General features: G+C 53.1%; 1 protein-coding gene across 4 annotated transcripts in view; it reads left to right on the top strand.

Moving 5' to 3' along the window:
- The first annotated feature begins 7,572 nt into the window (after window positions 1–7,572).
- Window positions 7,573–27,049, top strand: part of NCKAP5L (NCK associated protein 5 like) — a 35,262-nt gene continuing 15,785 nt past the window's right edge. For 2 of the 4 annotated variants that reach the window (XM_075551722.1, XM_075551721.1), the window contains exon 1: window positions 7,578–7,671. Coding sequence is in view for 2 of the 4 variants with exons in the window: in XM_075551719.1 (XP_075407834.1) it covers window positions 23,632–23,677 (46 nt within the window). In the remaining 2 variants the exon portion in view is untranslated. Of the gene's footprint in view, window positions 7,672–21,561; window positions 21,656–23,542; window positions 23,678–27,049 lie in introns of those variants that run through there. The other 2 variants (XM_075551720.1, XM_075551719.1) reach the window with 2 other exon arrangements.

The raw sequence follows: 27,049 nt of genomic DNA on the forward strand, positions 1-27,049 counted from the left end.
TGTGAATGAGGAGGAGTGCAGAGTGGAGACCCAAAGCCTATCTGTAGGCAACTGGACATCCCCTTACAGAAGGGCCATGGGGAAGAGACGAGCCAGTCAGGGTGCAGTATAGCACCGATGAAACATTCAACTTCACTCTAGTTCTTTAATGCTTTCTCCCCCCACTATCATGACCCCAATTCTACCTTACAAATCCAGCTAGACCAGAGCATGTACAAGGGTACAGATCAGAGCTGGAAACACAGGGATTCCAGGACAGATAAACCCCTCAGGGCCAATAATGAGAGTAGAGATACCAGGGGGGTAAGGGGAAGGTGGAGGAAAAAGGAGGAACTGATCACGATGATCTACATATAACCCTTCCCTGAGGGGTGGACAACAGAAAAGTGGGTGAAGGGAGAACTCGGTCAGTGTAAGACATGAAAAAATAATAATTTATAAATTATCAAGGGTTTGTGAGGGAGGGCGAGTCGGGATGGGAAGTGGAAAAATGAGCTGACACCAAGGGCTCAAGTAAAAGAAAATGTTTTGAAAATGATGATGGCAACATACGTACAAATGTGCTTGACACAATGGATGGATGTGTGGATTGTGATAAAAGTTGTACAAGCCACCAATAAAATGATTTTTAAAAGAAGAAGTAATGAGGTGCAAAGTAACCTGAGTGGTAAGATCCCACTTCATTAACTTTTTTTTTTTTTTTTTTTTTTTTTTTTTTAGCTTTTAAAAATAATATACACATACAAGGTAATAAAGCCTCCAGGGCAAAATCAAGGCAGGTCAGTATAAGCAAATGGGTTAGTCTTATCAAAGAATCAGCCAGAAAGCTAACATGACTCATTGCTGGGCGTGGAAATGTTGATGAGGTAAGTCACGGCTTCTGTGTTCGTGTTTGACCATTGTGGAGCGCCAGTGAAGCAGCGCGAGAGGCTTCAGACTGCTAACTGGAACTCTGAGTGGGTTAACTCCATCAGCGCCCTGTGGGAGAAAGAGGAGGCAGTCTGTCTCCATAAAGCTTGACAGCCCTGGGAACACACAGAGGCAGTTCTACTCTGTCTGATTAGGTCGCTATGAGTTGGAAGCAACTTGCGACCGCTGTGCTTTTGATTTGGGGACATATTACTTTTTAAAAAACAACTAATCTAAGATCATTAGCTTTAAACTGGATTAAGCAGTGTCTTTCTGAAAATAACTGCCTTCTTCCCATATCTCATTCCCCACTGCCCTGCCTGCCTAGCTCCACAAGCCTTGAGTTTTAAACAATTCTTGGCTCCACTTCTTACTTGGTTCACCTTTCTCAACCCTTCAGAGTCCGGTTTTGCCAAAGTTACCAGTGATGTACAGCTAACGTCAGCAGAAATGACTGAGTCCTGCTGCAACCTAACCTCAGCAACACCAGGAGCTAGCTTCTTTGAAATCTCCTCTTCTCTTGGACAGCACTCATCCAGTGTGTTAGTCGGGGTTGACTGGAGAAACAAATCCAGAGACACTCATGTGTGTATGAGAAAGAACTTGCTATAAAGAGTCGTTGTATATTAAGGAAACAGCCCAGCCCAGTCCAGATCAAGTCCATAAGTCTGATATTAGCCCATATGTCTGATACCAGTCTATACATTCCTCTTTTCCCTTATGCAACACATGCAATGACACCGAATGCAGGAAGATCATGAGCCAGTGGGTGGAAAGTCTTGTGGATCCAGTGGTGGTGGAAGCAACTCAGCACTGGCAGGGGTCTCCACGTGGCTCCTCCAGCTCCAGGGCTCTGGCTCCATCAGCGTAGCACATCTGGCCTGTCAGCAGAAAGACAAAGCAGAAAGTGTGCCTGCCCTCCAGTGAGCTGTTTATCTCTGTGTCATGTCCAAATGAGGTCATGAAGCTGCAACCTGATTAACAGGCGAGACTCCACCCCTTCAAAAGTTGACAGATGATGTAACTGCCACATCCAGTTTGCTTCCTTCATTGCCTACCTCTGTTCTAATGACTCACAAGTCTCTGATCTCGAGGCCAGATCTCTCTCCCAGACTTCACTATTCCTTAGCCAACATCCCACAACTGTGCTTCCCAGCCTTTCCACAGCAGGACACACAGGAAACCATGGTGCTTTCTTGGCAATCTTGCATAGCAGACTGCTCTCTGTCAGGGAGCACGTGGTCGCTTGGAAGAAATCTACAGGTAGCACATCTACAGCCTTTTCCCGGAGCACAATTTTTGGGGACAACTGGCCTCTTAGATGAACATGTCCACTGGACTGTCCCACAGGCAATTCAATGTCCACATATTTTCAAGTATGCCCATCATCTCTCCAACCTGCTCTTCCTCCAGGATTTTCTACTGCCGGCAAATTCCCCAGCCCAGAGGTTCTGACGCCAGGCTTTCCCTCCCTCCAAGTCCAGTCCCCAACCCTACCATTTATTTCCTGGAATCATCTCTCCCTCATCACTAGCACTTGCCTGGTCCAGACCACATCACTTCTCATTTCCTCCTTCAATTACTGCAAAAAGCCTGCTCTCGGGGCACCCTGACTTCACTCTTGCTCTCTCTACTCCATTATCCATGCTGCAACCTCAGGATCTTTCTAAAATGCACCTCTGATGAGGCCTCAGCCCTTCTGAAAACCATTCAGTCTCAGCATTAACATACAGCCTGATTTTCCCACTGCTTACCTTTCCAATCTCACGGCGTGTCATCAAACTACATCGAACTTTGTATTAGTCGTCGAACATTCTATGTTTGTGCCTGGCACATCCCAACCCACTGCCATTGAGTCGACTCAGATTCCTAGTGACCCTCTATCGGGTTTCCGAGGCTTTGAAAATCTTTACAGGAGTGGACAGCCTCATCTTTGCTGGTGGGCTCGAAGCCCAGTGCATCCCGATGGCGCCCCCAGGGCTCCTTGCCTGGCATATGTGGCTGTTGTTCGGTGCCATCGAGTTAGCTCCGACTCATAGCAACCCTATGAGCAACCGAACGAAACACCACCAGTCCTGCGCCATCTTCACAACTGTCCTAATGTCAGAGCCCATGTTGGAGCCATGTGTCACTTACAGCTGGTCCAGGCCCTTCCTCCTTTTCACCGCCCCTCTGCTTTACCAAACATGATGTCCTTCTCCAGGGACTGGTTTCTCCTATAACATGTCTAAAGTGCATGAGACGAAGTCTCACCATGATTGCCTCTAAGGAGCATTCTGGCTGTACTTCTTCCGAGATAGATTTGTTTGTTCTTTTGGCAGTCCTTGGTCCTTTCACCATTCTTCACCAGCCCCACGATTCAAATGCATGGATTCCTCTTCAGTCTTTTTTATTCAATGTCCAACTTTCACATGCAGATGAGGTGACTGAAAATACTGTGGCCAGAATCAGGCCACACTTTAGTCCTCAAAGTAACATCCTTGCTTTTCAGCACTTTAGAGAGGTCTTGCACAGCTTATATGCCTGGCATATAAAACCAAAACCCAAACTCACTGCCATTGAGTCAACGCTGACTCATAGCAATCCTATAGGACAGAGAGGAACCATCCCTGTGAGTTTCCAAGGTTGTAACTCTTTACAGGAATAGAAAGCCTCCTCTTTCCCCCAAGGAGCAGCTGGTGGTTTCAAACTGCTGACCTTGTGGTTAGCAGCCCAACAAGTAACCACTACGCCATCAGGGTGAATGTCTGGCACATAGTAAGGACTAAATAAGAATACCTGAATGGTAAATAAGAATACCTATCTGTGCCAGGTCAGTTTCAAAGCACATATTAGTAATGCGGTCAGAACCCAGGGAGCGAAGCTGTCTGGCGCTTGATTAAACAAAGGGAACAGTCGTGCGGCCCGCACACAATCAGGAGGTGCTTCTGTTGTCCGTAGGGTCACTGAATTGGAATCGGAAGTTAGGTGACAGCACCTAACAACAAGCAAAAGTCTGTGGTGTCCTTCCTAGTGGCACAGTGGTTAGAGTGCTCGGCTGCTAACCAGGTTGGCAGTCTGAACAGCATGTGAACCAAACAAAGTATCCCGAGCCCCTTCCTTTCTCTCACCGAACAGCAAAGCTATCGAGAATGCACTCAGAGCCGTTACCCAGGAGAATAAGCCGGCTAATATGTTTGGGAAGGTCAGTTACCAGCCTGAGCATCTAACGTCAGGAGCTCTCAAGTGGGGCCATCTCTCAACCAAGGCCACGGATGGTGAAATGGCTAGAATGACAAGCTCGGGGGCATGAAGATTCCCTAACACTGAATGAGCGCTCGCATAGTCTTGGATCAGAGAGCCCCATTCAAAGCACCGCTGGGAGCTGTGAGGGGGTGGTTCCCTGTGACGACGTACACCCGTCTGTCATCAGCACTAGCTGCTCAGTTAGATCACACCACCAGACTGGTTTGTTACCAACAGTTTGCAGCAACCAGAGACGTATGTGGCCTCCTTTGTTTTGTGACATGGGCAACTCAAGTAAAGAACAATGTTTGATTGGTAACACACCTTCAACACAGGTAGAGAACCACCTATGTTAAATGTATGTTCCCAACCTGTACTTCGGTACCATGTTCATAATGTACCGTAAGTGTGATACCACTGAGGAAGGACGCTCTCTTCAACCTCACCAAGGGCGGACAGGATCATGGAGCAATGGGAGGTACGCTGCCTTCGCCTCCTGTCCGAGAGGATGCAGGTCTGGGATGCACGAAGAAACGGACAAAACCCAAATGCCTGAACTGTGACATGTGCACGAGCCTTCAGAAGTTTGCAGTTTGCGTTGAGACGTGTAGGAGTCCCAGCCGTGTTTACGAAATGGGAAAGCCTCTGGGTGACAAGGGAAACATTGAAACGGAGGACTTTGAAAGGCAACGGGCCGAGGGAGTTTTACAGGACTCTAAGCACTCTGAGGAGGCAACATGACCAGCTTTTGTTGTACCCCCCTAGTCCTGCTTGAATGAATAAAAACTAACCCATACTTTGTCATTCCAAAGATCTCCTATCGAAGAAGAGAAACAGGAAGTGAAAACATGTTTACGGAAAGACTTGCTAAAGCAGCCTGACACACAAAAACCCAAACGTGAAAGGTTTAAATATCCATCAACCGAAATTGGATAAAGAAATTGCGATATGCTCACATTGGTGTTATGACTAGGTGCCACTGAGTCCGTCTGGTGCAGAATGACCCTCTGCACAACAGAAGGAAACCACCTTAGCCTGCACTCCCCTCCCACTGCCTCCTGTGGCTGAGCCCCTGCTGTAGCCAAGGGGTCAGTCCAGCTCTTGGAGGGCCGTCCTCTTTCTTGCTGCCTAAGCCTGAGGTCCTTCTCCAGGGATTGGTCAGTCTCTCCTGACAATACACCCAAAGTGTCTAAGACAGACTGTCGCCATCCTTGCCTATAAGGGGCCCTCTGGGCAGACTTCTTCCAACAGAGGGTTTGTCCTTTGGGCAGTCCATGGTATGTTCAATATTCCTCGCCAGCACCACAATTCCAATGCACCAATTCTTCCATCGCCCTTTTCCACATTCTGAAATCTTACTCAGCAATAAAAAATGAACTACTGAAATACATAGATGGATCTCAAACAACATTATTAAGCTAAATAAACCAGATTTAAAACAAAAAACTGCAGATGGCATGACCCGCTTATGTGAAATCCAAGAACAGGCCAAACAATGCAGAAAGTTGCTGGGAGAAAGCACTGGTGGGTGCAGGGGCTTTGACTCTAAGGGGACATGAGAGACTTTCTAGAGCTGTATCTTTCTTTCTGGAATCTTTGGATCTGGTTTTGGGTGTAACAGGAGCCCTGGTGGTATAGTGGTTACACACTGGGCTGCAATCTGCAAGGTCAGCAGTTTAAAACCACCAGCCTCTGCAAAGGAGACCGCCTGTAGTTTTCTACTCCTATCAAGAGTTAGCGTCTCAGAAACCCACAGGTGCCATTCTATCCTGTCCTAGAGGGTCACGGAGTCGGCACCAACTGGGTGGCAGCGAGTTTAAGAGTTTGAATTTGGGGTGTTGGTTGTCTGAGCGTCCATTGTTGTTGGAATCCAAACAGAAAGAACACTTTAAGATCTGTTGCATTCTTATTGTATGTGAAGGCTAAATCTATGAAAACCATTTTTTTTCTCTCTAAAGCTAAAAGGTGGGAGAAGTGGGACCTATCACTATGACAACTTTTAGGCTGCCCCCTGTGCTTTGTAAAATAAAAGGTCAATGAACAGGAGGAAGACTCACCGAGCCGGACTGACACGGTGGCTGTAACAATGGGCTCCAATGGGCTTCCACTGTGAGGAAGGGGCAGGCCTGGGAGGTGGGTGTTTCACTGTTGTGTACCAGGTCTCTATGAGTAGGAACCTCCTTGGCCGCACCTAACACCACCACCACCCCTATGCCCAAGATCCCAAAGGGCATCTGTATCATCTCCCTGGTCAAATGCTTATCCTCACTCTGATTTCTGTACAAACCCTCCTCTTTAACTTCTTCCACTCTCCCAAGGTGATTTGCTCACTGTTGCCTACAATTGGCTCTTTCCTGGCCGACTGTCCTTATGTTCTTAGCCTGCCTGGATCCTACTCAAATTTCTCTCTGCCCTTCTAATCACATTTTAAGAAGCCTCCTTCAGAGATGAGCCCTTGGTTAATCCTAACCAATCAGAGCACTTCCCCGTTCCCTCAGCTGTTATGTGCCTTTCTTGGGCTCAGATGTTGCTCTAAATCACAATCCTGTTTGTGCCCACAACAAAAACCAATATTAATGAAGCGGCAGGGACGGTGCCTAGGGATTCCTTTGCATTGCTCAGAACCTGCATTTCTGGGCCATTCAGACCAATACAGGTTGTGAGGATCAGCGGTGGCCAGACAAGGGCAAACATATTTAAGCAAGGTGCAATGAGACTGCTATTGAAAGCAGTCCTGAGGGTCTGCAGGGGGCCCGAGTGGGCTGTTTGGTCTTCCCTCGTTGACTTGCCCTCACTGAGATTGAAAGGCTGTATCTGCACAACTTTCCCTCCAAAAAATCGGCGAGGACCGGCCAGCTCTGCTAAGGAATGCGGAGCCTGTGCTGGCGACCAGTTTTCCTGATAACTGGGAAGACCTGATGCGGAAGGGGGTTAAGGGGAGGCAAAAGCATTTAAAGCTAAGGAGGCACTCAAGCCTTTTCTCAAGGATTTGCACCCAATATGTACACAGAATGGCAAATTACAGTGACACATCCACAGATACACGTGCACGGCCAGCCGCCCCAGAAGTCGACGCGCCTGCCGGTAGGCCCGCGCGCGCAGGGACTTAGTTTTCTCCGTCCAAAATGATGCCTCCCAGCCAGGTCCAGCCTGGAGCCCCTAGCCCGCCACTGGGGAGGTCGGCCCAACCCAGGCGGCCCTGGCACAGCATTTGCGCTGGGGGCGGGGGGAGGGAGGGGAAGCTCGCCCTCCAGGGCGGAAGCAGCGCGCGCCGACCGGGCAGACTTCGCTCTCGTCCTGGGAACATCTGGAGGGGGCTGGGAGGGGCGCGCATCCACAATGAGCGTGGATTGGCTGCGCGGGGAGAGGGAGGCGGAGTCTAGGTGAGGGGCGGGGCTCACTGGCCCCTTTAAAGCCTTGACATCAAGAGGCGGCCCCAGCAACCCCCACCCCTTTTCTCTGCCCCCCCGCCCCTGATCCGCGGCCATGGACCCGGTGGATCTGGCCTGCTTTGGCCCATCTGAACACCTGATTTCGGTGAGTTCAGGGCCTGCTTGGAATGTAAAGGGCGGCGTGTGTGGGGGGGGGAGCGGGGGGTGTCTCTGCAAGCTCCGGGTCGGGGGGGATGGGGGCTCGAGGGGTAAGGCTCTCGTGGCAGCTTTGGGCCGAAGGGGGGCGTCGCGGCTTCCAGCGCGGACCTCGCTGCCTGCCCCTCCCTCCCGCCGCACTCTCCCCTGGGGGCCCGACTGCGACTCTGTCCACCCCCACCCACCCTACCCATTCCCGCCCCCCGCGCCATCCTCGCGCACACTCCGTAGCCCCGGAAGGGAAACTTTAGGGAGAAGGGGATGTTCCGGGGGCCGATCTTCCTCCTTACAGCACTGACCTTGCCCCGGCTGAGCACCCCACCCCATCCGCATCCCTCTGTCTGGGAGCCCAGCTTAGCAGTGCCCGGGGCGGGGCGCGAGGGGGAGTGGGGTGGGGAAACGGGGTGGTTCTCCCCAAAGCGCAGGCGCGGAGGCGATCTGGGGCTCCCCTTAGTACTCTCTTCAGTCCCAGTATCCTGGGAAGGTACGGTGTGGGGGAGGCGGGGAGAGACCAGGGTCTCCAGGAACTACCAGGCTTGGAGGGGCTGCGGGAAGGAGGGAGAGGGACGGGAAGGAGAGGGGCTGGGCAGGGAGTGGAGCCAGGGCAGCTCCTGCAGTAAAGGCTCTCTGGCTTCTGGCTGCGGTGCCTGAAGAATGCAGAGAATTCATCGGTGCCCGACACTCCGCTGGTCTGGCGTGGCCCTGAGAGCGGCTCCCGGATCCTATCTCCTCTCTTTATCCGACGCCCGAGGCCCGGTGGTTTTTCCAGCCCAGACATTGCCCCAAGGGCATAGAGGGCCCACGTTCCCTACAGACTTGACCTTCCTGGTGTCAGAGCCCAGGGCCCATCAGCCTGTCCAGAGGCGGCTTCTTAAGCCGCTACCTGCCTTAGGAGCCCAGGATCTTGGGCTTACCCCTTCCTGTCACTTCTCCCCTGCCCCATAAGGACCATTGTCAGCCTGAGGAAGTGACTGAAAGCAGAAGCCTAGGACGGGCGGTCCTGGGGACAGTAAACAGCAGCTCAAGGCCTAGCCATTCTTCGGTCAGTACTTTGGGGGAAATGAATCCGGCAACTGGCCCTCATGGGCAGAGATTATGCCAGCTGGCTCGGAGACCCTTAGTCTGCCAGGAAGGGTGAAATCAAAATTCCCTTCTGAAATCAAACCTCTCGTCTTAAAAACAGCCTAGGGTCAGTGAGTATCCTACCCCAGAGAAACCCACACACGTTCCTATATGGAGAGAGCTCCCCACAAAGCTGAATGTGGTTTTCAAAGGTTGCTTCGGCCCTCCAGCTTCCCCAGCTCAGGCCTCCTGCGAGCAGAAACCAGGAGGGGCCGCTGGCTTGGACCTCGAGGAAGAAGGCTCTTCTACCACTGACTGGCAAAACCCTGCGTTATGAGAACTTTCCTAGCTGGCTGAATGAGTGCTTTGCCCAAGATAGTTTGCCTCTCGGCCTGCTTTCCTGGACTGTAGGAGTGAACAGAAGGAGGCTAGGAGCGCAGAGGACATGAAAGAGGGCAAGTGTGCTCAGGAGTCCCTGGGTAACCTGAGGACCAAGGCTCCTGGAGCCCAACTGCTGACATCTGAATGGCCATTATCCCCTCAGCCTCATCAGTCACCTGGGGTGTCCCAGCTCCCCCTTCTTTCTCCTTCAAGGCTGGAGGGAGCAGAGAGAGCTGATTGGCCTCAGAGCTCTGTAAAACTCAGGAGTTGAACTAGAAGAAGGCTCTTACATTGCCTTCCCCATCTTGGCATTGTGTGGTTCCACTGATAATTGACCCTGGAGGGAAGAGATCCCTTGGCAGGGGCTGGAAGCTGGTGGCCCAGGTGTGGAGCATTAAAGATGTCGGTCTGTGAGGTTCTAAAGTGCATTTGCTTAGCATGAGAACGGTGGGTGGGGCAGAGCAGACGCCCTCGTCCTGCTTAGAACAGCACTGACTGTGCATCCCTGGTGCCTTGGGGTATGAACTCGTGCTGGCTTGGGTTTGGCCCACCCATTAAGGCTTCTGGTGAGACATCCTGGCGGGGCCAGTCTTTGAGCTGGGCCTTCGGGGAGGGGTTGGGAGAGGAGAAGGCAGCCAAGGGCCAGCAGGGTAAGCAGATTCCCAGGAGCCAGTTTGCATCTCAGCTGTTGGGACTTGTTTTAGGATCTGGGCCAGAGAGCACAGCACACTCATCTGCCCTCTTATAAGAGGGCAAGGAGGGCCCCACCGCACTGGCCCATTACCCCCCCTCGCCCTGCCCACCTCATCCCTACAGCCAACTCCCTGGTGAAAGGCCTGGTGGAGGGGGGAGGTCATGCCCTCACCCAGCCCATCCATGCCAATCTAATGGCAACAGGTGAGGCCGCCAGCCCACCTTTTCCCAAGCACCATCCCTCCCAGAGTTAGCTTTCTCAGGAGTCAGGCTCTCCAGGTTGGGACTTGCTCTCCAGCCCAAGAGCCAAAGGCCTTCACGTTCTCCATGTTTGTTTTCATCCTAGTCTCCCAGGTGCCCAGGGGAATGTTGCAGGCCAGGTGGGGGTGAGCGAGGCCTGGGCTTGGCATAGACATAGGGCCAGTCTCCTGCAAGGCTCTGTCCTCTGCTGGCTGATCCACGCCTGGGGAGCCGGCCTCCCTTGTCCTGGGCCCTGCGGCCCGTGGGAGGTAGAGCTCTATGTAACAAGCCTTCTCCGTGGCTAATGGGCACTCCCTGGGAGAAGTCAGATTCCCTGGAAGTGGCTGGTAGTGAAGTCACTGTTGGTGGCAGGGAGGATGCAGCTGTTGCCAGGCAGAATGCTGTGCCCTCCAGGGTGTGGCTTCAAGGCTGCCCAGATAGAGGCCCAAATAGAAGCAAGAGGGGACAAGACCCTGGCCCGATGGCCCCATCCATCCTGCGTCACTAGAAACTGTAGCTCTAGAACAAAGGCTTCCCGCTCTTGCTGCCCACCCAGGTCCTTTCTTGGGTCACCACCACCCTTACCCAAACCCAGCAGGCTCTCCCTGAGGCAGGCTGGTGACACCAATAGACTGATTGGGTTTTCTAGACTTGGAGGTTGGGAGTTTCTGATTGAACATGCTAATTTATGTAAATTATCTGGGATCCGCCACCACATCAAAACAACGCAGGGTCACAGGCTGGAAGGAATCCTGGAGACTGTCTAGTCCAATGCCCTGGTGTTGAAAATGGGGGACGTGAAGTCCAGGGGAGGAGTGATTCAGACCGAGGTGAGTGTCAGAGGCTCCACCCCCACCCCGACTCCAGGCTAGTGTGCTCTGGAGCCATGTGGCCTTCCTTTCCTGGGATACATGTGACGCAGAGGGCCATTCTGCCCCTGACATTGCTGAGAACTGGGCCTGTGGAGGGAAGCCTCCCTGCCCCGCCTCCCCCACCCCCCACCCTGGGGCTCTGCTCCACTCTTTCACACGCTGAGGAAAATCATCCCTCAGGACAAGACCCAGGACGTTCTCCCCTGAAGCTGCCAGGAGGGGTGGAGGACAAGGGCATGGCTCGCTGCCTGGCTTCCCCCTTATCGTTTCTCCAGAGCCAGGCTTTTGTCTGCTCCCAGCATCTCTGGTGATGCCAGGCACACAGTCAGCTCTAGGTGGATTGGAGAGGCAAGCCTCTGTCTCCTCCTCCCATCAGATGTAGGCTGTTTCTCTGCTCTCCCCTCTGTGGCCATGGGGGGAATGGCCCAGTCTCCTGTGACTACCCACCTTCCACTGCCCTCTTGGGGGAAGGCATAGGTCAGCCAGGCCTGGGTCTAGGGAAGATACTCAAACTTGGGGAGCAAAGAGGACTGCAGCGATGCTCTCGGGCCCCTCAAGGGGAGCCCCCTCACTTCCTGATCTGCTCCGCCCCGAACCCACTTCATGGACTATCCCCACAGCATGAGGCAGGCACAGCTGAGCCCTCACTTAGCCTGTGTTGGAGCCCAGTGGAGGGGTGGCTCAGCGGCCCAGGGTAGCTGGCGACCTGGTTTTTAGTGCTGGGGGGGGGGGGGCTACAGCCTGGGGAGGGGCCTTGGGCAGCACCAGGGGTCTTTCTGGTTAACCCTGAAGGGGGTAGCTCTGTCTTCAGTATCTTCCCCGGCTTTTGGCACCTGCAGTCTTAGCTGGTGTGAGGGGAAGCCTCCCCTGGCCTCTGAGCCTGTGCTGATAGATTAATAACACCCCACCATCGGGGCGTGGCACCTGCTTGATAATTACCATTTTCCCAGCTCTGGGTGTTATGCAGATGAAAGCGGCCCGAGAGTGCCAGACTGTTATTAAGACGAATTATCAGTGCTGTTATTACTGATTTCTAAAAACCCAGCAGCCACTGAGAAGGCCCCCATCACGTGCTGCCCCCCAACCCAGGCTAGTCCTGGAGCACTGGGAGGTCTGCAGCGCTCAATGAATTTGAAAAATCCATGAAAGGTATTTAGGAAAAAAAAGAGAAGCCACCCCCCCCTCCACTGCTCCTGTGGTGGGTGCTGCTTGGGACCCTGGTCTGCAGGTCTCACCCTCAGGCCCTTCAGCCTGGAGTTAACCGTGGCCCTTGTTCGTACCGCTAGGTGAGGAGGGATGGGTGGGGGGGTGGGGGGTGACGAGGCCTTTCCTGGGAGGATCAGTGAGGGAAGGGTCCTTAGTACCTGCAGTTCCCAGAAGCTGATTGACCTCAACCCCAGCTGGCTTGCTGTGGGGGGTTGCAATGGGCCCTTTTGTGGGAGGATCTGTTGGGATGCCCCCAGAACCTGTCCACAGCAACCCCGGTGTCTTCCGTAGCCATGTGCCCCATCCCACCCACACCTGCCCTGAACTCTCCCCTTGCCCAACCTCCTGCCCCTGCCTCTGCCTGTGGCCTGCCCTTAGCCACCTTCCCAGGGAGCCAGGAGGAACCTAGCTCGTACTCTGGAGGAAGGGCCCTGACCACTTCTGAGTTGTTTGAGACTCCCATCCCCACAGCATGGGGGCAGGAGAGCCTCTCTTCCTGCCCAGGGAGAGGTTTCTGGGGAAGGAAGGGAGCGACAGCCCTGATATGCCTTGGTCAGCATCTCCACAGTCACCTGGCCAGAACTCGTCCCGCGCCTGTGTCCTAGGAGCCTGGCCCTTTCCTCCCTACTGCAGAAGCGGGAGCGGTGTAGAACTGGGGACGACCATGTTTGGAGGGACTTTAATGCTCATCAAGTTGATATTTTCTGTATCTTTTCACTAGCAAATGTTTTCATACGGCTCCAAAGTAAAACATGATATAAAAAGGCATACGTGAAGAAATCTCACTCCCCTTTCCATTCACTTCTCCCTCCTCAGTCATGTAGTAGCTTCGTAGACATCCTTTCCAAGTTTCTTTCCCGTGGACAAGCAAATACAAATATCTATGGTTTTCCCCCTTGCCCAACTGGATGCCATCTGCTCCTGTGCCCTGTTGGCAATAGCTAGGTGTGTGTGTGTGTGTGTGTGTGTGTGTGTGTGTGAGAGAGAGAGAGAGAGAGACTTTTTCAAGCCTCAACCAGTCCACCAGCCCATTCATTCAGCCAACAGGTATCGTAGGGCTTACTAAAGACCAGGCCCGGTGCTAGACTCCACGATACAGTGGTGATCTTGGCATGGGGGCTGGGAGGATATGTATTCAACTCTCTGGGGGCTGCAAGTGTAGCATGATAGCCTGTAGTCGGGAAACTAGTCACGATAAGGACTGCAGAGAAAGAACACCTGCGGTAAGGCAACTGCTCCAAGGACCTGCCCTGTGATGTGCACATGTGTGCGCATATGTCTGGTGTGGGAGGCACGTGGCCTGGTGCTGGGGAGTGGAAGCCTTGGCCAGGGCTGCAGGTGCACCTTGTGACCTGGAAAGTTGAGTGCTCACCTTCTTAGCCTCCCCCTTCACTGCTCCATTGGGACATCCTGGGTCCCTTGAGCCTGGTTGCGTCCAAGGCTAGAGACCCCCTTTTGTGCCACCCTCGCCCCATCACAATGTATCTCCCCAGCTCCCCGTCTTCAGGCAGGGAGCCCCGAGGTGAAGTAGTTAAGGGCTTCGCTGCATCCAGAGATGTGGCTGGTGTGCTTGTGTAAAGAGTCAGTCTTGGAAACCCTAGGGGACAGTTCTACTCTGGGAAGGGGCCGAGCTGAGTAGGAACGGGCTTGGGCTCGACAGGGGAAGTTGGGGGCTGTTTGCCTCTCACTTCCTCTGTAGACAGCACCTCACTTCCTGCCCCCCAGGCGAGAAGAAGGCGGCAGCTCTTGTTCTGCTGAGCCTTCCTCTCCCTGCACTGCTCCCTGGGAAGCCTGCAGGCTCCAGGGAAGGAAGGCGACTTCAAAGGCCCAGGCCTTCCCCGCCCTGCACTTGGGACCCTTCTAGCACTGATCTCATCCTCTCTCTGCTCTGCAGGGAGAGAGGAGACAGATATAGGGGTTCTAGGCTTCCTAAGACTCGTGCAATGGAGCTGAACCAGAAGAGGAACCCGGAAAGACACACACACACACACACACACACATATACACAGCTTAGAGAAAAATCATCTTAGGGCTCTGGTACCTGGCTGCATACAGAGTGCTCGAATTAACAGCCTGTCCCCTTTAAAGGAAGAAGCCAGGTTCTGAAGCCTGGGAGAGTGGGCCCTGGGGGCTGGGCTTGAATGGGACACTCCTGGGCCTGCAGATGGAGCTTAGTAACCCCCAGGTGCTATCTCCTCCCAGGCCCCCTTTGTCCCACATTAAGAGCAGGTAGCTTGCGTTCAGTAGTGGGTTCTGCCATCCCCACCTCCCTCACCTCCCCAACCCCTCTGCCTCCTGTGGGACCCAGGCTCCGTCTCTGGTTACACCAGGATGCTGGAAAGATGCTGATTCTCTTAACTGGGCCAGTGGGTAGGAGACCGCTGGTTACTGGCATGAGCCAGGAGGCAGGAAACCGCCCTTTTCATATGTCCTCAGTCCCAGCTACACTGAGTCATTCTGTTTGTATATCCGCGCAGAGCCTTCTCACCACGCCCACGCCCCTGCCACCCACCGTGGCCGCCCCCCCCCCGCCCCCCGAGTCTGAGCTGAACCCCAGGTGGCACATTGCTCTGAGTTGTTATTGAGCTGACTGCAACTCTGGGAGCCCTTCATGTTACAGGGTAGCACTGCCCCATAGCAGTTTCCAAGCTGTGACCTTTCAGAAGCAGGTCACTAAGCCTGGCCTCCAAGACACCTCTGGCTGGATACTCACCTCCAGCCTTACAGCCGGTAGTCAAGTGTTGAACTGTTCGCACCACCCACGGGCCCCAAGCCCACCCATCTCAAGTTTCAGATCACATGTTGCCTCAAAGTTTGAAAGACTGCCCCAGCTCCAGCTTTACTGAAATTCTCCAAATGACTGCTCTTACTGGAAGGTACTTCACAGTATCACTATTTATGTACATGTGTTATGCCCCCACAAAATTGAAAGCGGGAGCCCTGGTGGAGTAGTGGTTCTTGCATTGGGCATATGGCCTCAAGGTCGGCAGTTTGAAACCACCAGCCGTACCTTGGGAGAAAGATGAGGCTTTCTGCTCCCATCCTCTAGGTCGCCGTGAGTCAGCCTCCACTCATGGCAGAGGATGTGTTTGAGACAGAAAGCTTCAAGCTGTCAGAGAGGAATGGCCCATTTCTGAGTTGTCCCCTGCACACCTCGCACTGTGCCTGCTCCAGAGTGGCCTGTCCTGTAACATCTGTAGAGTGGATGTTAGTCCCCTTTGTCAGAGGGAGGCCCTGAGGCCAGGAAGTGGGTTGGGAGGTTGGAAAAGGTCCTATCAGTGTCCGGGATAAATCAAGGAGTGTCTGTCACTCACACTTAGTGTGGTTTGTCATGTGGGCCCTCAGGACATTTGGGAGGGGGCCAGACAGCTAGGGTCCTTTAGGGGAACCTAAAGTCCCTTGTACACTCTCCCCCCGCAAAGAGAATTTTACTACGAGACTTCTAGGAGAAGGGAAAGCCTTCCCAGGCAACGTGGCTGGTCTTTGTGTTTTCTTACCTGGTATGTTCTTTCTGCGCCTTTTTGTTTTTTGCTGGAGTAAAAGACTGGCAGTTTCTGTATGGGGCAAGGGTCGTTGGTGGGGGTGCTGGCAGGGGGTATAAGGGGTGCAGAAACACAGGTGGGCCCTCCTAGCCAGTTCCCTCCTAATGCAGCACAGGAAGCCCCGCCTTCTTGCAGGAGGCCTTGCAGTTTGAAATCCTGGTGGGACAGGAGGCAGTTTAAAAAGAGGGGTCAGAGCCTCAGTCTGGAAGAATTGCCCCTGACCTCTCCCAGGGCCTCTGGGGTCGCCAGGAAGGCCTTGCTGTTTCCTGGGGAGATTTGAAGTAGGAGGCACACAAGGCGATAGCAGTTTTAGAAGGTAGCTCTGCCAGGGCTCCATGAAAAAGTGGTGGGCAGGGGACATACAAGAGGCCTTTTGGATTACGTTATGGTGGCAAGAAAATAAGGAAGTGCTTGCTCGATGCCGACTCATAGCCACCCTGTAGGCCAGGTCGAACTCGCCCAGTGAGTTTCTGAGACTGTAACTCTATGGGAGTAGAAAGCCCTGTCTTTCTCTCGAGGAGAGGCTAGTGCCTTCGAACTGCTGGCCTTGCAATTAACGGCCCAACTTGTAACCTATGATGACGCCAGCGATCCTCTCAAACAAATACTGGGGTGCAGGGTGATTTAAAGGACGCTGGAGCCAACCTAAAAGCATTCCCAGTGGTCAAAGCAGGAATTTGAGCAACATAATAAGTGGGTTAGATCCCGAAGAATGAAATCCATATCCGTGCGTCCGGACTGAGCGAAAAGCACGGTGAGAGTAGCTACGTAGGTGACGGAGCTCCAGTTACTCAACGGAAAGAATGCAAGGAACCAAACTCACCATCAGGCCTGGGGTTGAACTCACCACCATCGCTCCATTTTCAGCCAAACAATAGTCTCTCAGGCAGCGGTTCTCAACCTGTGGGTCGCAACCCCTTTAGGGCTCGAACGGCCCTTTCACAGGCTTCGCCTAAGACCATCAGAAAACAACTGTAACAAAATGACAGTCATGAAGTAGCAGTGAAAATTGTGTTATGGTTGAGGGATCCCCACCACATGAGGAACTGTATGAAAGGGTCGCGGCATGAGGAAGGTTGAGAACCACTGCTCTAAGGGGAACAATAACACCCCTTAGAACAATCTGTTTGGGATCCAGCAAACAAAGAAAGTACTGCCCTCAAGTTCATAGCTACCCTAGATAGGGTTTCCAAGGCTGTACATCTTTTCAGGAGAAGACCATCTCATCTGTCTGCTGAGGAGTGGGTGGTAGGTTTGAACCACCCACCTTGTGGTTAGTATACTCACCCACCAGCCCCACCGGGGCTCCTATTTGGGATCAAGGGGACAGCAGTGACTCAAGGCCAAAGTTCAGCCAGATTATGAGGGGCTGAAGAATGGAGACAGGAAGTGGGAATGGGTGGTGTCACAAGGAGGGGATCCAGTGAACGAGGGGAAAGAGCTTGTCTGAATAGTGGCATATGTGAAACGGATAAACTGCTCCTTCAAACATCACCCAGTTCACACCATCAAGTGAACAGAAGCGCCAGAAGCTTGGAGGAAATCAGGAATCCCCGTGGGAACACGTAGTGGTAAGTGCTCCAGGCAAGGTCCGCAGATGAACGTTCCCATTCGTGAACACACGGAAGGAGACGCAGGATGCTTGCAGCATCGCCAAGTATGGCCCTCCCCTCCCCACCCCCCAGCAGTTACTTAGTTGCAAAAGGAAAATAGTAATTTTATAGTGGAGAAATCTGGCAGACATCCCCTTAACAGAGGGATCAAGGTTAATGACCACTGCCAGTAATAAGATGTGTTATGTACTTCTGATAGGGACACCGCGTACCTCTAGCACAATGCATGTGGCCTCTGTGGTATTTGTCCCCCAGATCAGTTCTCCAAAATAGCCAGCTAGTTCCCTTCCCAAAGATACAGGTCATAAAAAAAAGTTGTAGGTATCTAAGAGACATGGAAAAGGACCTCTGGTGGCTTAGTGGATTAAGCGTTGAGCAAGGTCAACCATTTGAGCCTACCTGCCAGCCATTCCTGGGAGAAAGACGAGGCTGTCTGCTCCCGTCAAGACGTACAGTCTCAGAAAGCCAAAGGGCCTCTGTCCTAGGGGGTTGCTGTGGGTCAGAATCGGTTGATAGGAAACGTGGAGAGTCAACACACCTGTCAGATCCTGCTCTGGATCTTGGAACAGAAAAGTGGCAGCAGGGAAAAACTGGTCATTTTTTTCCGGTGAAGTATATGGCTTTATTGTTGCGCTCGAGAGGTCGCAGGGCAGTGTGCGCAGCAAGCTCTCAGGTCTGTGTAAAAACAACCCGTGCGCGAGTGTGCGTAACAGCTCCTTCCTGTGGCCATTGGGCCGAGGGGGACTGAGGGGGACTTCGTGTGTTCAGGGCAGTACTGATACGTGGGGCTCTCAGGGATTCACCTTGTGGAAGTGACTGCCAGGCCTCTCTCTGAGTGGATTGAAACCCCCAGCCTCTGCTCAGCAGAGGGTTGGCCTAGAGACGCAGTTGGAAATAGAATTGGAGGACCAGGGCTGGGGCAGAAGGGCAGGAGGGCAAAGTCGCTCAGAGGACGGACGTGGCCACGATCAAGAAAGCAAAAAGGCAGCCCACAGAGTGGGGAAGATGTTTGCAGATCATCGATCTGATAGGGACCTGTATCCAGGATAGATGAAGACCATAAAGCTCAGTTAACAACCCACGGCCGTCGAGTCGATTCGGAGTCAGCCACCCTAGAGGACAGAGCAGAACTGCTCTCTGGGTTCCTAAGACTCTCAATCTTTATAGGAATCAGCAGCGTCATCTCTTACGTGCGAAGAGGCCGGAGGTTGAACTATGGACCAGCTCACTGCTTAACTACTATGTCACAAAAGCTCCTGCAATATCAAACTCATGCCATTGAGTGGGTTCTGACTCATAGTGATTGTGTAAGACAGGGTAGAACTGCCCCTGTGGGTTCCTGAGGCTGTAACTTTTTACCGGGTAGAAAGCCTCATCTTTCCCCTCATAGCAGCTGGGTGGTTTTGAACTGCTGTCCTTGGAGTTAGCAGCCCAACGCACAGCCCACTATGCCACTGGGATGCCTCAAAACACAAAGTCAATTCCCATTTAAACTGAACAAATGAGCTGAACAGCCATTTTGCCAAGGAAGAGATGCAAATGACCAATAAGCGCAGGAAAAGATAGTTGACATCATTAGTCACCGAGGAAATGTAGATCAAAGCCATGAGCTAAGCACGCCACACCCTTCTAGGATGGCTATAACACAAACAGATGGTAGGTTTAGGGAAGGCGTGTCAGAACCCTCGGAGTTATTACCACATGAAATACCCCACCTAGCATTCCCCCTCCTGTGTGTATACCCAAGAGAGAGGAGCCGTGTCCCTGGATCTTTACAGCAATATCATTCCTCATCGCCCAAAGGTGGCAACAACCCAAGTATTTATCAAGAAACATACATGCAACGTGGCATTATGGTGGGAGGTGACTTGGACGTGTTCTCAGGAGAGAGCACTTGCTGGAGGAAGGACATCATGCTTGGTAAAAGTAAAGTGGCAGCGAAAGAGCAAGGCCTTCAATGAGCAGGATCGACACTGGCCGCCACCATGGGTCCAGGCACGGGGTCACTTGTGAGGGCGGCGCAGGGCAGGCAGCATTTCGCCCTCTTGGGCATAAGGTTGCTTTGGGTCGCAACAACAAAAAGAATATGCGACAACACATGAAATGTGCCACAACACAGATGAGCCTTGAAAAGACAACACGTGACATGATCCCATTAACATGAGATGTCCTGCACACGGAAATCTACAAAGCGGAAATGGGGCGGTGGCTACCGAGGGCAAAGGGGGTAGCGCAGCGGTTCTCCACCTTCCTCAGGCCGCAGCCCTTTCACACAGCTCCTCATGTGGTGCTGACCCCCCAACCATAACATTATTTCATTGCTATTTCAAAACTGTAATTTTGCTACTGTTATGAATTGGGTGACCCCTGTGAAAGTGTCGTTCGACCCGCACCCCCCCCCCCAAAGGGGTCACAACCCACAGGTGAGAACCACTGGTCTAAAGGGTCATAGCTAAAGGACGTGAAGTTTCTTTTTGGGGTGATGAAGATGTTTCTAAAGTTGACTGGGGTGTCAGCCGTGCATACCTATGAGCATACTACGAACCTCTGAGCGGGTGCTCCATGTTGGTGATGGGTGCCCGCTGTCTGAGAACCGTGCTTGCTGTCTGAGAACTGTGGCTCAGTGCTGCTCGCAGTTGCCAGCCAGACCACTGGGTGTCCTGGTATGTGCAGAGAACGGGGCTCCGTAGGTTTTTCCAGGCTGTTCCCTTCTGAGAGCAAATTCCCAGGCCTCCTCCCCCAAGAGTTTTCTGACCATGGGTCTGAACTGTCAACCTTTCAGTTAGCCACCCAGTGCTGACCACCCCCACAGAATATAGCTGCTTGGAGAAGAACGTTGTTTGGGAGGCAGCGCCCATCAGAGACACGTGTAGCTCAGAAGGCCTATTCGATGAGGCTGAAATGTGCCGTCTGGACTCAGTCATGTGGCAGGAGGTTCCTGGTGCCGTTGGCCTGGTTGAAGGAGGAGAGGGGCAGGAGGAGGAGGAGGAGGTGGCGGCTCTTTTCGGGAGTCTGGCTGTGTTTGGAGAAGGCAGCATTGGGAGAGATGACACAGGAAGACAGTTTTTAAGTTGAGGACCCCTGAGCGGTGTACGAGGGGGCGGAGAGAGAGCCCTTCAGGAAGGAGGTACTGAAGAACTCAGATCTGTGTGAGTAGGGGTGTGTGTCTGGGGTGGGGTGGGGGGTTGTCTGGGACATGCATGGAACAACCTTCCTAAACAAAGAAGAGGGCAGCTCAGCCCCTCTGCTGAACCAGGAGGGAAGCTCATGCAGGCAGGGAAGGTTCTGATGTCACCAGAGATAGGGGTGCAAGTTTGAGAGGTTTTCCCTCGTCTGGGGGAGGCTTGCCTCGGGAAGCCGGCACAGAGGGGACAGGGTATAAAGCAGTCATTGCAAAGTTTGAGGGAGCAGCTGCGACCGTTGGTTAGAATTGCCAGCCAGGGCCAGTGACCTAGCTCGAGTAGGTTTTCCTGCGCTGGAGGAATGCATGTCACATCTTATCTCTTGCCCACTCTGTGTAAAGACAGATTGACCCAGAATGTACAAATCAAAACTCTCAGGCATCTTCGAGAAGTTCTCTGAATTCCTCCTTTGAAGGAGGCCTGTGTGCCAGGTCTGATCTCTTCCCACTCTGAGGAAAGGAAAATGGACCCAGACTGTTCAAATCAAAGGATTCCCAGGACCTTGAAGAACTGCTCTGTCCACTACAGCCAGCTACGCTTATCAAAGCCACCGCCACTGCCATCGAGTCCCTTCTGACCTATGGTGACCCTTTCTAGCGTTTCTCAGATGTCATGTATCTTTATGAGAACAGACAACCTCATCTCTTGCCCTTGGATCAGCTGGTTGGTTTGAACTTCTAACCTTACGGTTAGCAGCCCAAAGTTTACCCCATAGCACCGCCAAAGCTAAAATGAACCATAACCAAACTCACTGCTATCAAGTCCCTTCCTACTCACAGAGACCCGAGAGGACAGTAGAGAGCCGCCCCGCCCCTGTGGCTTTCCAAGACTGTGGAAGTCTTTACTGGAATAGAAAGCCCCTTCTTTCTCCAGTGGAGTGGCTGGTGGTTTTGAACTGTTGATCTTTCAGATGGCAGCCCGACCTGTAACCCACGGGTCACCGTTTTAAGTGAAATTTTAAATAAATGAACATTTTGTTTGGACTGGCCGCATTTCAAGTGCTCACCTGTGAGCACAGCTTAGTCTCCTCACCCACATTTCTCCTGCAGGGCACCATCTAGAAGAGCTGATCTCTAACTTTGGGGCCCGAGGACTCCAAAGAGCTTTTGCTTGTATGGAGGATGCCTGTTGACGTCGACTCTGGTATGATTCGGAGCGGAAAGTTTTAACCGTTTATTTAATTCACGCATTTAAGAATTTGTAACAGAGCCACTGTGTGTTAACATACTGTAGTGTGAAAAGTAATTTTCCAAAACAACAGAGTGAGAAGTATGGCATTGGTCTTCATTTTTGCACGTCTCTAGAGTCTGACTCTCAGGAAAAGGCAGCTGGCTGTGTCCCCCCTCCCTGTTCTGTAATCAGGCGGTTGGGACAGCTTGTACCATCTCATTTCTGGGCAGTGACCCTGGGCACTCCAGGGAGATTGAGAACTGAAAAGGCATTCAAAGGTGTCTTTGTAGTATTAAGAGAGTCGTTTTGTCCTGGGGCCCCTCTCAGGGCCCCCAGACCACACTTGGAGAATCACTGTTCTAGAACCCCCTCTGCTTGGCATGAAGGATCCTGAGGTAGTGCTGGGCCTAACGTTGCAGATTTAAGGCTCTAGATTCAACTGCTGGGCCGCATGTTGCTTTTGCCAATACAAGTTCCGCAGTCCGTGGCCATGGGAGAAAGACGGGGCTTTCTACTCCCATGAAGAGTCAGTCTCAGAAACCCACAGGGACATCAGGAGTCCGCATCGACTCAATGGCTCCGAGTTGGGCGCTGGACTAGGATGAGCCCTGTGGGTCTTCAAGCGGGAGGCCTAGGCTGCTGGCCTGCAGGGCCCCTGGTGTGTGGCCCTAGAAATAAACCCATTGTGTTGGTGCCCCTGCCCTTTCCCCACCCTGAACAGCTGCTATTTTTGCTGTTGGGTTCTGCTTTGGAGAGAGACCGGGAAGGAGCTGGGGGGAGGAGAGATAAGAGGTGTTGAAATACAGAGGCCTTTGGGGCTCATCGCTCGCCTGCCCTTCCTCCTCCCAGCCTGGACTTCGGAGGACCGGTCCTGGTGCTGGTCCGCCAGCACCGCTCTGTGGACGTGGGGGTTCTTGACGTGCCTGTGAAGGGGAAGCTGCAGCGGCCCCTTTCCCAAGGACAGATGGCTCTCAGAAGGGCTATTGTGTCTCTGGTGCCAGTTGTCAGGAAAAGGGAAGGACATTCTTGGCTGCCTGTCTTCCCTGAGGGGAGGGCAGACCAGTTGGAATTCTTAGGACCCAGAGATGCCTGGTGCCAGGGGTGCCCCGGGAGCTCCACCCCACACCCCATGGCAGCCCCCAAAGCTGATCTCCGCTGAGAGGAGGGCTGGTTTGCTGTTTACAAGTAGAGTCTGTTTGGGGTGGGATGGGCTGAGACCAGCAAAAGAGATTCCAGAAAGCAGCTGGGGCGGTGGGGGCAGGGGGTGGGGTGGCCTGTCGGTGTTATAGATGGTTCTGCTATGAACCATCTCATCCCTGCCTTCTCGCAGCTGCCCATCCCTCCCCGTTCCCGGTTCCTGGCCTCTCTCCCTAGAGGACCCTGGGGGGAACAGCTGGTGAGTGAGGGGCTCATCAGGAGCCAGAAGGCTTTGCCTAAGGCCAGGGTGAGGGGCGGCTCACTGCCACTTCTCTGGCTCAGTCTGCTGTCTGTCCCCACAGCCCCCACCCCTTCCTCCTAGGCCTGGACTCTGCGTTTCGTTTCGGGAGGGGCTGGCCTGTGCCGCTCTGCTCCCTCCCAGCTTGCAGGATAAGGGGGAGCTGGGACCCCAGGTGACTAACAGGCTGAGGGGGTAGTGGCCATTCAGATGTCAGCAGTTGGGTTACCCAGGGACTCCTGAGCACACTTGCCCTCCTCCGCTCCTGTCTCCGCCCCCAGGTCCTGAGCTGAAGCCAGGCCAGAGGGACTCTGCTCTGCTCTTCCTGCAGGGCTCCTCGGTCCGCCCCTCAAACTGAGGTCACCTCCCTCTCAATCAGGCCTTTGTCGGGGGAGGGGCCCACCCGCTGGCAGTTCGGGCGGGAGTAGGGAGAAGGCTCCCATTCAAGTTGGAGCTCCCACCCCTGTGGCTCCATCCCTTACCCAGTCAGGCTGTGTTGTGAGACCACCGAGGAATGGCCGTCCAGAGAACCCAGGCCCGTGCCTGCAAGCACGGAGGCTGTGAGTAGAGGCTTTGTGGGGCCCGAGGGCGGGAGGAGCAGGGCACGGCCCCCAGGAGATGGGGACCCCACTGATCCTCAGCTAAGAGAGGTCTGGGGCATGAGTGGCCAGGCTTTCCTGTGACCGAGGTCAAAAACCCAGCTTCGGGAGCCCCAAATTCCAAACTCTTCTTGGATTAGGAAGTAGGGGTAGCCATGCCTTTCCAGATCTGGAATAGTCCCTAGAGGATGGCAAAGGAGCAGAAGTTTGCTTTTTACCTTGGCAATCTTGAACTCAGACAGTCCTCTCTGGCTGGCCGGGTTCACCCCGCTCCGGGCACCTCCCCGCCGCCACAGCCAGAATGCAGGCCTCTTCCCCTGGAGTCCCCTACAGTATCCGGCTGCTGCCGTCCCTCTGCTGCTGGTTGCCCTGCGGCTTCCGAGAAAGCCCTCTGCCCTGGGAGGACAGCACCGCCTCCTGGTGAGGGCAGAGCGGCTCCCCAGGGGGCCCGAGTCACAGCCCCCCATCAGCTAGCGTTGCCCCAGTCTCCCAGAAGGCACCTGAAAGCGCTGTATCCCTCGGGAGGCTGATGAACTGCAAAGTCTCCCCCGATTTGCAAGGGGACCTGGGTTTTGGATCTGTAGAGCCCAGATTAGCTGTTCACCGAGGCTGTAAGTCGGAGTCATTGTGGGTCCAGAGAGGGGAGGGGGTGGGTTCCACCATCCCCTGCAGGGGGAGATGCTGGGGTGCTGACCCTGGTCCTCCCATGAGACTTTGGGAGAAAACCCAGACTGAGGTGGCAGACTCATTGGGTTCTGATTGGAGGTGGGCTTTGTGAGGGTGGTCAACGTCTCACCGGGCACAGTCCACAGAAAAGCGCCCCCCATAGACCAGGTCCTCATCAGCCCCTCACTCCTAACTTGGATACTGTTTGCTTTGGGGTTTCTGTTTTTAAGGAAAAGATGCCCTCCTAAGCTCCACCTACCTTTTCTTTGATCTGTGTGTTTGTGTGAACAACACACCCTCAGAAACGTGGCCTTTCAGAAGCAAGCTGTAGCTTGCCTCTTTCTGACCCTTCACACCACCCTACACATCCTCCTCCCTTCCTTCACCCTCCCCGCTCTCTTTCTGAACCCTCACCCACGCCGCCCACCCCGCCGTCTTTCCAAGCCTTTTTACTCGAGGGAAATAAATGGTGAGGGGATTGATGGGAAAACCCAAAACCAAACTCAACCGCCATCAGGTCAGTTCGGGGTCATTGCCGCTCCATAGGACAGCGTAGAGCTGCCCCTTCAGGTTCCAAGGCTGTAACTCGTAGAGGAACAGAGAGCCTCATCTTTCTCCTGAGAAGCTGCTAGTGGTTTCAAACTGCGGTTAGCAGCCCAACACATAATTCACAATGCCACCAGGGCCCCTTCTTGAGGGGAATCCGGTGAGACCTGGCTAGGGAGCACCCAAACCGGGGCGCCTCCTGAAGGCGTGGGTGTTCTCTGGAGTCTGGTCCAGGAGTGGAGTGAAAAGTGGCTGTGGATGCTGAACGGTGAATAGACCCTTCGCATTTTTTTCTCCTGCGGTCTTTTTTTGGTTTTAGCTTCTGTTTGTGTGTTGGGCAGGAGGGGGGAAAGGGGGATATTTCCTGAATGGCTTTTCTTTTTCTCCCAGACCTGTGTTTTTCTGTGACTCGGTGGGTTAGGTGTGGGGCTGCATCACAAAGGTCAGCATTTTGAACCCACTAGCAGCTCCAGGGGAGAAGGTTGAGACTGTCTGTCCCCATGAAGATTTCTAATCCTGGAAATTCACAGGTGCTGACAACGGCTTTAGTCTGTCCGATAGGATCACTAAAGTTAGGATTGACTTAACACAGTGGGTTTTGGGTTCTCTTTCTAAATAGATTAAACATAAAAATGCCATGAGCAAAGCACATATGACCTGTTTATGGTATTAAAGTAACAAAAGACTGTAGATTGTTGTTGATGTTGTAAGGTGTCGTTAGGTTTGTCCAGACTCGTAGAGACCTGTGGTGAGAGAAGGAACCTTCCTCACCATTGTGGCTGTACTCCAGCCCGTTGCTGTCCGTCCATCTTCGTGAGGGGCTCTCTGGTTGTCAGCGACCCTGTGCTATACCACGCACGATGTCCTTCTCCAGGGACTGGTCCTTCATGATCACGTGACCAGGTGCCTGAGAAAACACTCGCCACCCCCACTTAACTGTACTTCTAAGACACACTTGTTGGTTCTCCCGGCGCTCCGTGGTCTATTGGCTCTTTTTTTTTTTTTTGCCAACACTGTCATTAAAATTTCGGTTCTTCTTCCTGTGCCTTGACCCAGCCTTCACAGGCACGTAAAGCAGGTGAGGATAGGATGGCTCGGGCCAGGCGGACCTTGTCCTCAGGGTGACCTTTACGCTTTGGAAGACTTCAAAGAGGTGTTTGAACTTCATGTCTTTGCTCAGTGTATCCTAATGTTACATATTGGTCCAGTGGCTGGGATTTTTGTTTCCTGCACGTTGGTGTCTAGCGCGTCCTGTAAGCTGTAGTCTGACCTTTATCGGTTAGTGCTTCAGAGCCTCTTCGTTTTCAGCAGACAGACTTGTTCATCTGCAGATTATAGGTGATTGGTGAGTCTTCTCTCCTCCAGATGCTGCGTTCTTCTTCCTGTGGTTCATCTCCTCTAATCGCTGGTTCAGCTTGCACCTCGTAGAAGTTGAGTAAAAGGACGCAGACGCTCCTGACTTTAAGCCACAGTGTCTCCTTGCTCTGTTTGAATGCCTGCCTCGTGGTCTCTTGTACACATTCCATGTGGAAGCAAGATGTCGGGTTTTGGAATTTACATGGGTCACCGTGTCAGCCACCATTTGCTGTGACCCACAGCCTAGTTAGTAGAACCCAGGGAAACCTCTGCTTTCAGCCATGATATCTCCCATCCCTGCCCCCTTCTGGATCCAGCCACACTCTCTGGCAACTCCCCCGTCAGTGTCCTGCTGCTTTAACTTCTTGTTGTGGACTGGGTCCAGGTTTACGGGGCCATCGGCTTTCCCTTCAGGAATGCAGACGCACTTTGTCCCTTGGATTGCAGTCCTAACAGTCACTTTCCACTTTCACTCAGTCTCCTCTCTCCAGCCCTCCTACCCCTTCTGAACTTTGTCGTGGGGTAAATGCTGCGGTTTTAGTCTCGTGTGGTTGGTTCTTCTGAGGTGTTTGTGCTTCCCTGGCGTTGCTGTGCCTAAATACACACCTGTCTATGGTTTGGTCCAAGGGACTAATTTCGGCTCCAGACCTGAATGAAGGGTGACTGACTAAAGGCCATCATCTCAGTGGTCCCTCAGTGGCCCTCTGTCTGACCAGTTAGACAGTCGTCATAATTTTGAGTTTTGTTGCACATTTTTCTCCCAAT

Source organism: Tenrec ecaudatus, chromosome 6, assembly GCF_050624435.1.
Source record: "Tenrec ecaudatus isolate mTenEca1 chromosome 6, mTenEca1.hap1, whole genome shotgun sequence".
Taxonomy (NCBI): Eukaryota; Metazoa; Chordata; class Mammalia; order Afrosoricida; family Tenrecidae; genus Tenrec; species Tenrec ecaudatus.